Source organism: Podarcis pityusensis, assembly GCF_964106645.2.
Source record: "Podarcis pityusensis genome assembly, chromosome: 11".
NCBI classification, from domain to species: Eukaryota; Metazoa; Chordata; class Lepidosauria; order Squamata; family Lacertidae; genus Podarcis; species Podarcis pityusensis.
The window spans coordinates 17,956,380-17,970,391 of record NC_138036.1 but is presented as its reverse complement, the minus strand read 5'-3'; the positions used below and the strand labels follow the sequence as shown (position 1 = coordinate 17,970,391).

At 44.1% G+C, this 14,012-nt stretch overlaps 1 protein-coding gene across 5 annotated transcripts in view; it reads left to right on the top strand.

Moving 5' to 3' along the window:
- The window catches only part of LOC308457978 (leukemia inhibitory factor receptor-like), a 95,382-nt gene that overhangs the window by 40,769 nt on the left and 40,601 nt on the right, over positions 1–14,012 (top strand). For all 5 annotated transcript variants that reach the window (XM_080972379.1, XM_080972382.1, XM_080972378.1 and 2 more), the window contains exons 2-3: positions 2,901–3,063; positions 9,366–9,489. In XM_080972379.1, the coding sequence (XP_080828505.1) occupies positions 2,979–3,063; positions 9,366–9,489 (209 nt within the window). In that variant the 5' untranslated portion in view covers positions 2,901–2,978. The remainder of the gene's footprint in view (positions 1–2,900; positions 3,064–9,365; positions 9,490–14,012) is intronic.

The window sequence follows — 14,012 nt, the reverse complement described above, 5'->3', positions numbered from 1 at the left end:
CTGCTCAGATGACTCTCTTTGAAGCCAAAGACTGATTCAACTAATTGCAAAAAAATGCTTTGGCCCAGAAGACCCAACCACAGTGCACTTGCTTTGCTGGCAATGGTGTTAAAAAGTAAACATATATACCCTGCGCATAAAATTTTATAATGCACTGTAGTGCAGTCTTAGAAAGGATGGTCAAAACAGATGTGATGTGGAAAGTACTGGATTGGATCTCCTGATGCATTTAGTTTTCTTTTTTAAAACCAAGAGTGTGGGAGAATTTAGATTGAGGCAGTGGGGTGGCTGGAACAGATGTTTACCCTTCTTCCCTCAATTATGTTGTGTCTGTTTTCCTTCCTGCCCCCTGGTGCTAATAGGAGGATCATGAAGAATTTGTCTGGTGAAATTGCCTGTTCCTGTGCTAGGTTTCTTCCTGCCCCCTTCCAACTGTTGTGTCTCTGGGGAAGGGTGTAGCTCAGTGGTACAGCTTGCATGCAGAATGTCCCAGATTTAATCCTTGGAATCTCCAGAAAACACTGGGAGAGGCTTCCAGCCTGGTACTCTGGAAAGATGGTACCAGCCTGTGTTGACAAATACTGAGCTCGCTGGACCCGGCTTTGAATAAGACATGTCCCTATGTTTGGTGTTTGTGAAAAGGGCACAGCCTGGCGAGGTGTTTGAATATGTCAAAAGGCTGACTTGCTCTAGCTCTCTTTCAATGTTGGTTTAGAAGTGTTGTTCAGTTCAAATGAAAATACAGTCATACTTTGGAAGTCGAACAGAGTCCGTTCAACTTCCAAAATGGTCGGAAACCAAAGTGCAGCTTCTGATTGGATGCAGGAACTTCCTAAATAATAATAATAATAATAAATTTTATTTATATCCCACCCTCCCCAGCCGAAGCCAGGCTCAGGGCGGCTAACAACAATAAAACAGTACAACATTCTAAAACCATTTCATTATAAAATTAATTCAACTCAAATTGATGGCAACCATTAGGCTAAAGTTCTGTGAAGATTGCCAAAGGAGGGAGTCAGGCTGTGCCCTGGCCAAAGGCCTGGTGGAACAGCTCTGTCTTGCAGGCCCTGCGGAAAGATGTAAAGTCCCCCAGGGCCCTAAAGCCAATCAGAAGCCAAGGAAGCCCCAAAAGAACATTTGAAAACTGGAACAGTCTCTTCCGGGTTTCAATCGTTAGGGAGCTGATTTGTTTAGGAACCAAGGCATTTGAGATCCAAGGTATTACTGTAAAATAGAATAAACGCAGTGGAGCAACTACGATGCAGCTAGCTTGCCACTCCACTGCAACCAATGCTTGCAATGAATGCTTTTACTTCTGTTGTTTTTCCTTATGGTGCTGGTAGTTAGACTAGACTAGCCCTAGGATACAGATTGACCAGTTGTCTGAATCCGTGTAAGACATCTTCCTACACTGGAGGAAAGTCCCTGGTCTCTTCCGAGAGATGCCTGGCTTAGACAGTTTGAACTTGTTTTAAAATCCTGACTTGTTCTGATCTTGCCAATGCCAGTTTCTAGTTTGGATGGTTGCGTGACAATTTTCCTGGGTTAATTGTTGTACGGGGTGGGTGTGGGTGGGGAGGGGTGATGTGGGGAGAAAAAGAGGCGGGGAGAGCACACAATACTTGTGAGCATCTTGCCTCATCTGAATCAGGCCAGAGGCTCTGTGGGAAGAAGTCTTGGAAAAGATCCCAATCAAGAATCTGGAAAGAGGAAACTAGTCACAGTAGACAGGGCCAGGCTTACAGACCTATGCATTGGTCTTTAATGATGCAGCTTCCTCTGTGTGTGGGTGTTTGGGTGTTTTGGAGGATTTTAAGCAGATGGCCACCTGGCATGGATGCTTTAGCTGGGATTCCTGCATTGCAGCAGGTTGGCCTTGATGACCCTCAGGGTCCCTTCCCATTCTACAATTTTGTGATGCTATGATTCTGTATGGGCCAATGGGCCCATTTGTTCCAGCATCTGCTTCTCACAGTGGCCAACCTGTAGGAAACCTGCAAGCAGGACCCCAGCACAGGAGCGCTCTGCCTCCCTGTGGTTCCCAGCTTCCCCATTCCAATAAATGGACTCCTTCAGGGTCATGCCTTTTCAATACGATCACTAACTGTTTGGACCAATTTCTTTTATTTGTATTCTTTTATTTCCCTTTTCTTCCCTCCCCCTCCCCTTTTATGAAAATTACCCGCTCTGAGACCCCACAGCTAATTCTCCCCTGGCCTCCTCGCTGGCCCAAGTAGGACCAATTCAGCCAGCTAGCCCTGGGGATTATCTAATGCTTATTTCCCCTAAATTGATTGCTGAATTTTGAATTTTATTGTTATTCATGTTTTTAAACTGTATTTTATGCTGCTTTTATCCCAGGAAGGGCAGGGTATAAATTATTATTATTATTATTATTATTATTATTATTATTATTATTTATTTCTGTCTTGTAACCAGATCTATGCCCACTTTGGCTTTTGGTTTATAATGGGAAACTTCTTCCGGTAATGCCAGGTGATTTCTGTTCAGTTCAGCTTTGTTTTTTGGCATCAAACCATCAGGCACCACAGAAGATTAAAATGAAAACACTTTAAAAAAAAAAGCTACCTCCATAACCCTGGCACAGCATCGTCCTGTGCTAAATTGGTACTAATTTGCCTTGCTGCTTCTGCAGAAACAATTCCTGAGCGGACAATAAGGAACAGATTTTGTCTAAAGTTGTTTCTCCCTATGAAGCGGCTTCCAGCCAGAAATAGGCTCCAATACCTACTTTTAAACATTTTTCTCCCCACAGGCTGCTGACCAGAATTGTACAGGCATTGTGCAATCCATTGGCATTGTGTATATTTCAAGTATATAAACTAGTGACGTTGCCTGAATATCTACAATTCATTCTCTCTCTTACCAATTTTTAGAGCCTGTCTGTGTGAAAGAGGATGATCTTTGTTGCTTGAAGTGACCGATTCTCCATCTCCATAGTGAATTGTAGAAGAATGTGGATTAACCAAATTCCCTGCTGTCTATTGGCAGTAGTGCACTTGTGTGTCCTGAACCAATTGGCCCAGTGTCAGGAAACAGGTTGGTATAATTTGATCTCTCTCATTCTCTCATTACATTTTGTACATGCATTGCAATGTAGGGTTTGCAGCTCTGAAGGAATCTCGGTTTTCCTTGTTTGTTTTCAAAAGTCAAGGTTCTAGGCCTTAAGACTATAAAGATTATCTTTAAGAATAAAAAAAAAGACTGTAAAGATGATATTGAAAGTGGGTGGGTAATGCTACGAGCCAGGAATTTAATGGGAGCTGTAGGGAAGAGGCTTTTAAGTGGGCAGAGATTCAGTATAGTCTTGATAGCTTTTTGATCTGTATCACCAGTTGAATAAATAAATGCATAAGAAAATCAATGTAAAGCCACTTAATTTTCAAGTTCCATGTAATCTTTTTCAATATAGATGTTTTGGATATACTTTGCCCAGATTTTTTTTTTTTAAGTGCAGATTTGCAATAACCTTGTAATGAAATGAAGTACAGAAAGCTAAAAAGGTACATGGCTCCCCTGACCTGTAGGTTTCTCTCTATCACCTTATCTCCTCTTCCCCCATCAAATGGGGCAGCCAAGTCAGCAGCTCCTGAGATGAAATCTGCTGTCCCCTAAATCTGCTTAAGACCACGCGGGTGGCGCTGTGGTCTAAACCACAGAGCCTTAGGACTTGCTGATCAGAAGGTCGGTGTTTCGAGTCCCCGCGACGGGGTGAGCTCCTGTTGCTCGGTCCCTGCTCCTGCCAATCTAGCAGTTCGAAAGCACATCAAAGTGCAAGTAGATATATAGGTACCACTCTGGCAAGAAGGTAAACGGTGTTTCCGTGCGCTGCTCTGGTTTGCCAGAAGCGGCTTAGTCATGCTGGCCACATGACCCAGAAGCTGTACGCCGGCTCCCTCGGCCAATAAAGTGAGATGAGCGCTGCAACCCCTGAGTCAGTCATGACTGGACCTAATGGTCAGGGGTCCCTTTATATTTACCTTTAAATCTGCTGAGAGCCAGTGTGGTGTAGTGGTTAAGAGTGGTAGACTCGTAATCTGGGGAACCGGGTTCGCGTCTCCGCTCCTCCACATGCAGTTGCGGGGTGACCTTGGGCTAGTCACACTTATTTGAAGTCTCTCATCCCCACTTACCTCATAGTGTTTGTTGTGGGGGAGGAAGGGAAAGGAGAATGTTAGCCGCTTTGAGACTCCTTCGGGTAGTGATAAAGCGGGATATCAAATCCAAACTCCTCCTCCTCCTCCTCCTCCTCCTCCTCCTCCTCCTCCTCCTCCTCTTCTTCTTCTTCTTCTTCTTCTTCTTCTTCTTCTTCTTCTTCTTCTTCAGAAAAGCCTGCTGGATTGGGCTAATGGCCCATCTAAGACAGCATCCTGGCAGATCAGATACTTGTGGGAAACCAGCAAGCATGATTCAAGCACAAGATCACCCTCCCCTCCTGCGGCTTCTCATGTGGCTTGTGTAGTTTACCTTACGGAAAGCCGTTCCGTCTTGAATGATTTTTGGGCATGCGTGCATGTTCTGTGTGTCTGGTTTACTGGACGGCAGCTGCCAAGGTTGCTCTGCCCCTCGTGGCACCAACAGCATCTGAATGCCAGGAGGAAAAGGAGTTCAACTGAGTTCACTACCTTACTTGGATTGCACGGCGCACATCAAAAGTCATTGTGGGGAAGCCATGTAATTGGTAGTGACTCATTGTGGTGCCTTGGATTATTTTTAAGACCTAATGATGTGGTCAGTTGTACATTAGAGGTAATGCTTTGCTTCCTCTTGCCAGCTTGCTTTTGAGCTCTGAAGACTTTTTCAGAGACGAAGAAAAGCCTTCATTTTGGGGAATATGCATGTTTTTCTTTTATGTAAAACATTTGCATATGCTGTCCTGTGAGATGTTTAGTTGGTGATACATCGCTATGTTGAAAAGCTGATATTGCCCAGTCCTAACCTCCCCTATTTCTCCAGCATCCAAAGTCTGGAGATGTGCTCCTTCCAGGGGCTTCTTACCCATGGAGCCTAGTGGTGCGGGGCGCCAGTGCACCACGTTTTGGAGGGCGCCAGGGAAGAGACAGAGGCTGGACGCAGCACCTCCTGGCATCAGCTCGCTGCCCTCGCCCGCCTCTGCCATGCTGCACCAAAGCAGCGCCTTCATCTGCCGTGCCCACCATGGCACAAAGCGACCAGCTGAGCTGGGAGGCATGGCATCCAGCCTCCGCCTCTTCCCCATCAGAGGAGCCACCCTCCAGCCGCTGCCTGCCTCCTCTAGCCCCACCGGCAGTGCCGTCCTCCCTAAAAAACTCTGGGAAACGTGGGGGAGCTTTGCATCACACTGCCAGATATGCTTAAGACGGCCCTGACTCCTTCTGAGCTCGGAGATACTGCTTAGCTCAGAGGTTTTCAACCTTATTGAGTCCACGGCTCCCTTGACCAATTACCTTCTTTCAGCAGCACCCCTGTGGGGCTCGGGAGCCCAGTTATGTCACCCCTTGCCTGCAGAGCTGGCAGTCTCTCACCCTCCCTTGTGGAGTGTTTCCTCAGCCTCCTCTCCTTTCCACTCTGCTTGGGTCTCGTGAGTCTCTGAGCTGCTCTTCCTGCCCCAAAGAAAGGTGTCTCCTCACACTGCCCCACAGGAGACAGACAAGTCCCCCTGGACTTGTCTATCCATTCCCAACAGCAAGGGCTGTAGGCTGGCTGGCTGGGCTCCCTCGCCCACTTGCTTGCTTACTCTGAGGCCGCCTCAGCTCCTGGCACCAGCACCCCTGGCCAGCCCCAGAGGCACCATTCGCCTGTGGAGTTTGTAGCCAGGGCTGCTGCAACAAATAGCTGTGCAAGCCTTTGGGAGGCAGAGATGCAAGAGGGCATCAGAGGTGGGAGGGAAGGAAAGAGGGACAGAGGCCAGTGTTGCCCGCGGCACCCCTGACCGTCATTCAAGGCACCCCAGGATGCTATGGCAGACTGGTTGAAAACCACTGGCCTAGCTAGTTTATAGATTTAGGCAATATAATTAAGTACAATAGAAGATGAAGAAAACCTGGGTAATGAATTAAAAATATAAACAACATTAGAAAACAAGGAAGAAAAAGGAAACCAACTACAGTGTTTTTTTATCTTATTTCTATTTTGTAGTTCTAAAAAACCTAAAAGCTGCAAGGTGAGAGCCTTTGAGTTACGTGGGGAGCGAGGTGAACTTTGAATACATCCTCAGTTGTTTTACTCCCAGCCTGCCCCCCCTTCAAACCATGAAACTTTATTCAGTGCAGCTGAAGATTGACCACTTGGATTATAGTCAAGCTTCTAGCTGTGTTTAAAAGGAATGAGGCATTTTACAAGGCGCAAGAAGCCAAAACACATTCCTGTCCAGCCGTTTCCCTGGGTTGAAATGCTTGGTGAATGCATTCTGTAGCAACATATTGAAAAGATCAGGCAGCTGTCCTCATGGGTATAAAGGACACTCTTTTTTTAGCTCTTAAACAAAACTGAACAAAATGGTTTTCCTGGCTTCATGTCAGAAGTCTCCATGTGGCCTAGTTTACAGAAGGCAATTCTCTATGTGAAGGCATCCTATATTTGAAGGGTTAACTGGTCCAGTTCTGGCTTAAACATAAATAACGATATTTATGAAGAGCCAAGGGTCCATAGATTGGCTGTGAATATGCTCCTGTTTACTTCGCATCCACTGTGCTTCGATTTCTGGTTTGGGAAGCAGTGGGCACACAATGTTGGCCACAATCCATATGGAATACTGTGTTTTGATGAGTTTCCCCCCTAAATCAGATGCAATCCCAGTGGAGAAAAAGAACAGCCCAGCTATGTTTTATTTATTAAATAATTATAATGTTGATATTTATATTCATGGTACAGCAGATAAATTCTGAGAAAACAATTATTACAACAGTAAACAACAAATAACATGTCCCGATGAAATTACAGACTTTTATCATGCCATACCCAGCTATGTTTTAAGCTGGTGGAGTGTACACAATCAAAGTCAGAATTTAGACAGCAGATTGACAGAGGGTCTCAAGTCTTCCTCGCTATAGTGACATGCATTTTATTTCTGTTTTATTTTTGCAAATTTAAAACCACTTCAAAGCTCAAGGCCATCAAAGAGGTGTGCAGCAAGAATCTTAAAATGATATCTATCTCTATATACAGACACAAACAAATTCTAGAAACAAAACCATTTCTACAAGCTCTAAAAACAATTAGAACCATACTGAACTAATTTGGGTTGGGGCTATATGTAGAATGGGAGCTGAGAGCTGCTCAATTAACCACTGTACTTTTTCTTAAACAAGGTACAAATATCAATTGGTTCCTTTAATTGAAGAAAGTTTCAGTTCTAGATAAACTTAAAGGAACTTTGGCGCACACAGATGAGATTTCACATAAAGCAGATAGTAAAATACTTCCTGTATTTTATTCTACTTTTTGGTTGCGGTTTGTGGCTTGGTGGTTTGTGGCTTCTGCTACAATATAGCAACTTGCCCCCCCCCCCCATTAGTTACCAGTGTTGGTTGGTATTTAGAGTCCAAGCAGCAACTTCGAACCCTTTTCAGCCCTGGGGACATTTGGAAGTCTTACGAAACTGTTGGTGGTAGAATGGAGATCTGTTCAGGGACAGAGTGAAAGAAAGTGAAGGATGGAAGAGAGAGATTGAAATGTTCATGTGAGGGGAAAAGTAAGGCCTCTTTAAAGGGGCCCAAAGCTTTTCTAAGGAGAAAAGTGCCACCTTAAATGCTCAAGAAGCTTGCAGTCCTGGCAGTGGATGGACATTAAAGGTTTAAAATGGTGCCAGTCAGCAACAGTTTGTCTAAATTGAAATCGTGGAGTTGGAAGGGACCCTGGGGATCATCTAGTCCAGCGGTTCTCAACCTGTGGGTTCCCAGATGTTGTTGGACTACAATTCCCATCATCCCTGAGCTCTGGCCTTGCTAGCTAGGGATGATGGGAGTTAACATCTGGGGACTCCAGGTTGAGAACCGCTGATCTAGTCCAACCCCCTGCAATGCAGGAATATGCAGCTGTCCCTTACGGGGATTGAACCAGCATCCATGGCATTGTCAGCCCCATGTTCTGACCAACTGAACTATGGCTTTTAAAAATGCATCTTTCCAGGAGAGTAAGGGGGAAAGAAATCCACCTATCTCTCGAACTCTTCTGATGGGAGCCTCATGCCCGCTGGAACTGCTTGCTTAGTAATTACGAGGAGGAGAAAAAGTAACGAGTGCTACTTAGGGTTCTCATACCATGGCTTAACACCTCTAGAAGAAGTCCAGTGTTCTTTTGTTTACTTCAAATTTACACATAAGGGAGGATGATCAGAGATTTACACTGGAAGGAGACAATCGCCTGGGCCTACCAGGTGTTACAAATCAGCTGGCTAGGAATGTGATGGAGTCTCTTCTCCAGGCCAAAACAGAGGTATCTTCTCAGGGGTGCTTTGTTACATTGGGGCATCCCCTTCCCCTCTTTTTGGCTACCTATTTCCCCAGCCCCCCCCCCCCAACCTCCCATCCACTTGAATTTAGCAGCAGGAATGGTTTGGGCTATGTTGCTTTCCAGGCTTCCCAGTGGTGCATGTTGCTGCCAGTTACCGAAAAGGGGAGGGGAAATGGAGTTTGGCATCTGGAGGGTTGGATTGGCTCAGGCTCTGTACCTGCACTGCACCAAGTTCCCCACTGGCTTGCCCCTCTCCTTCTCAGTAAATGGCAGTGACACAGGGTGTTAGGAAGCCAGGTCTGGAACACAGCCAGTCACAGTTGTTGCTGGAAATTTGGGTGGGACCCATATATTGCCCAATCCTTCATGGAATAATTCTGTACTTGTGTGGCCATTTTCCCCCAAGTCAAATTCCTTTAAAGCACCATGACTTTAGACACTAAAATAATTAGAACTGTGTTTACTTGTTCAATAATTGTTTTTTATGACAGCTTTCCCCAAAGAATCCTGGAAGCTAAAAGAATATGGCAAGTGGGCTGAGTATTATCACTTAGGGATCACTAGCACCCCCCTCACAGTTGCAGCTCGCAGGGTTCCCCCAGGACAGGGAACGACTATCCAAGCAGCTTGTCCATGGTGTAAATATGCTTCAAATGTGTTTGGAATACTTGAGCGTCCTGGCTAGACTGCTAAACAGCTGCAAGTGTTTTTTAAAGTTTCAGACTGTCCTTCATTTCCTCCTGTTGGAAAATGTGTTTGAAAACAGGAATGTCGGATTGAGTTTGATTTTATTTCAGAGCACGGATTTCTGCTGTTGTTCCATTAATGTTCAATTATCTATAGGGAAAAATAATAATGATACTGTTCAGTAACATTCATGTTCAACCTCATTTGTGTTGTAATTCCAGATCCGTCACACACACCTCAGAATTTGACATGTGTAACGCACGACTTCAAAACGGTTATCTGCAGATGGACAACTGCCTCCGCAGCTAGTCATGGAGTGGAGTATTCTTTCTGTCACAGTGGCAGGTAACACTGATTTCCTTTCCTTCTTGGGCATGATGCCCTATAAGCTATGTTCCTGGGTAAAATTTGTAGTCATTGTTTAGTAAGCTGGAGGGTGGGAGAGCCATAGCTCAGTGGAGGAACATCTGCCTTGTGAGCAGAAGGTCTCAGGTTCAATCCCCAGAATCTCCAGGTAGGCCTGGAAGAGACTCTTGCCTGATATTTTGGAGGGCTGCTGCCAGTCAGTGTAGACAGTCCTGAGCTAGATGGACCCAATGGTCTGACTCAATATAAGGCAGCTTCCAGTGTTCCTAAGCTGGAGTAGAGAAGAGCTGAACTATAGATCCACAACTTGGATCTCATCACTGTCATGAACCCTGGAGGTGGCTTTAGGCCTCAACCCCCCAAATCTGCAACATACAGTGGTACCTCAGGTTACGTACGCTTCAGGTTACATACGCTTCAGGTTACAGACGCTGCTAACCCAGAAATAGTGCTTCAGGTTAAGAACTTTGCTTCAGGATGAGAACAGAAATCGTGCTCCGGCGGCGTGGCGGCAGCAGGAGGCCCCATTGGCTAAAGTGGTGCTTCAGGTTAAGAACAGTTTCAGGTTAAGAACAGACTTCTGGAATGAATTAAGTACTTAACCCAAGGTACCACTGTATAGAAAAGCAGTGCTGTCTTGACTTACTGCAGACGATGTTAGTTGTGGAAAAGGTGGGCATGGCTTGTGAGGAATAGCCTGCTGGTTCAAGTCTGACCTATAGGCTAGGGTTTCCCCATACCTGTTTTAACCATTCCTTCTCTTGGGAAACATACTTAAAACCGGCCAAGCGCCAACCAGGAAGAACAAACATCCAGGGCTCCCCCCCCCCCCAGTTCTGGCATCTCTCAGGTGAGCACCATTGCCTCTCTAAGAACGAGGGAGGTGTTCATGGTGAGTTCTGGGACCTCTTTTTCTAGAAAAACAACACTGCAAACTTCCAAAGATAAAGATCATTGGAACAGATCCATTTGGCCTTTCCCAGAACTTTCATCCCCATCCACGGGCTAAACTCACCCAAGCGACAGCAATAAGGCAATGTGAGGATACCTCTGCATTATCAACAAAATGGCCAAGTCGAGACAAGTCAAGTGCGAGGTCAAGTGTGTTTAGCAAACAAGCCACAGCACGGTTGCCGAGCAGCCCGACTTTGTCAGATAAGGGCTTGGTTCCGATTAAATCTCACGCTACTCGTTCCACTGTATGACACTGAGCAGGTGGAAATGGTGGTGAAGAGCAATCACAGCAGCGGAAGAGAAACTTTGGTGTGAAGTATAGGGAATACTTAGTACTCCTGGCATCATATGGACACCAAGTTATTTCCATTCCTACGTTTTAATATGACTTTGTCAGCATCTTTTGTAAGCCGTTCTCAGAACCTTTTGGGACCAGAGCCATAACTGAAAGAGAGCCAAGGAGCTGAATGGCTATATGCAGCCCGTGTTGAGGGGTGAATCTGGGACTTTCTTACATGCACATGTATGGGCTCTTATCTAGATATGACAAGAAAAGTCTAGGCCAGAGTCTGCTGCAAACCCCATCTCATTTGTCCTATCAAACAGGGTGGATTTGATTTAAATCAAATTGATTTAAATCACTAGTCAGTAAGACTTGATTTAAATAATTTTTTCACAGAAAGACTTATTATTGCTGGTATAATCTTAATATTTACAACCAGATGGTTTCATTTTTGGATAATAAATTTTCAGAGTAGCTTTTACAGTTATATCAAAAACTACTGATTTGGTTATACTATTGGAAATACATAGACAGATAATTATGAAATTATTGTGAGGTTTAATAAGTTAATTGTTTATATTTGGACAACTTTTCTGTTGTACGTTCTGCTGGAAGGAGAAAAATAATCATTTCCTTAATAACAATTTAAACCATTTATTTAACTAAAACAATAACACTATAGCATATGTATACATGTTTGTTAATTGATGTGGTTAAACAGGTTTTTTTTATTAAAAAAAACTTAGACTGAGTTTTAGCACGTATGAAAAACTTAAAACAAATCCTTATTTCCTTTGGACTATAATGTAACTTAAATAGAAAACAATCTTTAGGAACATTTTTCCTCAAAAGCATTTTATTTTAAAAATCCAATTTAAACCAAAAAAAGTCAATTTAAATAAACATTTTTTTAAAAAAATTATGTTTTAAAATCAATTATTTTTATTCACGCTATCAAACCAGTCCATGGGAAGGGTGTGCAATTCAGTCCAAAGGATCTATAAACCCTTTCTGAGGACTTTTCGAGTGCAATATTTACAAGCTGAACAAGGTGAAATATTTACTGAGGGATTGCTTGCTCTTTTTTCTTCCTGGAACACTGTAAAACTGCTTGAAGAGCAGCTCAAAAGTACAGCACCTGGAGGTTTTGGTTTAAATGCTTTTAAAAATAGTGTAGGGAAAGGGAAAAAATGTGTAGGAAGCTCCCTGTGTAATTGTCCATATATGAAGGGCAACTGTATGTCTTTTAAAAAAGGCTCAGCAGTACAAAAAAAAGGATATGTTTCAGCACTACAACATTTTCTACCCACAATAGGCCCTTTGTATGTAAAATTACATAAGAAACTGTGAAATGGCTTATTTTGCTTTTTTCCAAATATTTTAAAAATGTTTTTTTACATTGTGTGTCAGGGCTGCAGTGTTCAAGCAAGTGAAAAAGAACAAGGTGCTGTACATATACCTCAATTTGTTTTGTTTTTTAGTGTGTCACTGTTATGTACTGAAGTTCTCACCCTGGGCCAGTAGGGGGATACTGTAGATAGTTACGCAAATAAGGGATCGAAAGTGACATTCAGTGATTGGATAGTTTTAGAAAGTTGTTACAGTAACGTACTGGAGCTCTATACAGTGGTGCCTCGCAAGACGAAAAGAATCCGTTCCGCGAGTCTCTTCGTCTTGCGGTTTTTTCGTCTTGCGAAGCAAGCCCATTAGCGGTTTAGCGGATTAGCGCTATTAGCGGCTTAGCGGGCTTAGCGGATCAGCTGATAAGCGGCTTAGTGGCTTAACGGATCAGCTGTTAAGCGGCTTAGCGGATCAGCTGATAAGCGGCTTAGTGGCTTAACGGATCAGCTGTTAAGCGGCTTAGCGGATCAGCTGATAAGCGGCTTAGTGGCTTAACGGATCAGCTGTTAAGCGGCTTAGCGGATCAGCTGATAAGCGGCTTAGCGGCTTGGGAAAAAGGGGGGGGAAGGAAAAAAACCCCGCAGGAACTCGCAAGACATTTTCGTCTTGCGAAGCAAGCCCATAGGAAATTCGTTTTGCGAAGCACCTCCAAAACGGAAAACCCTTTCGTCTAGCGGGTTTTCCGTCTTGCGAGGCATTCGTCTTGCGGGGCACCACTGTATAAGCAGGCTGACTGAACCCTTCAATTCAGTTCTGTCCTGGCTTGTGAATAAACAAGAGCTGTTTGAAGAATCGCTGTGTCGTCTGATATGTTCACCCACAATTTAACAGTCGCCCCCCCCGCAGATTTTTTAAGGACTTCTCTGGAGTTATCCTTAAAAAATCTGCATGAGAAGGCTGAAAGGCCCACTTCAAGACATCCACAAGTGGAAGCAAGGCAGTAAAGACTGAGATAGATTTGCCCATCCCTTGCTGTGCACCCTGAACTATGGCTCCCATCCCCAGATATTAGTATGGGGATAGCAATGACGGGTGGGGGAGAGAATAATTTGGGATCAGGGGGTCCTAATACTCACACGTGCACACACCCAGCATTTTGCACGAATTTTCCCTGGATCTCTTTTGGGATTCGGTTAATCACCGTGATGAAATAAACATAGATTTTATTCCTGTGGCAAAATTTTCTGTGGCTTCTTCCCTCGTTAGCTGCTCTGATTTAAAAGCAAAACAAATGAAGGAGACAGCTGGAACATTTTGCCGTGTAAATGCAATTTCTGCTTTGTTCATACATTTACAACAACACACATAAACATTTTAAACTTTCGCTTTAACACCGCTAAGTGCATAATTTGGGTAGTGAATGTGTTTGCTCATCATACACAGTAAGTTTCAATTCTGAATTATAAATTGTCGCAACATGTTTGATATTTTATTCTGTTTAATCTTCTTGTTGGGAGCCTCCCAGATGGGTGGGGTATGAATAATATATTTTATTTTACAGTGGTACCTCAGGATGTGAACGGGATCCGTTCCGGAGCCCTGTTCGCATCCTGAACATAACGTAAGACGCGACAGCGTGTGCATGGGCTGCGTTTCGCCACTTCCGCGCATGCGTGTGACGTCATTTTTACAGCGCCATGGAGCGCAACCCAAACGCATTCAACCTGAAGCATATTTATCCCGAGGTATGACTATTTTATTTTATTATTTTGGCAGGCTTTGATATGGAGATACCAAGAGAGGGAGGATGGCGCTCTGCAGACTACTCTGTTGTTGATTTTGCTGGTCTTCCATGAATGTTTTTAAAATGCTTGATTGCAGCCCGTCCCTACCTGAGTTGTGACATGACTAATTTCATCTTAAT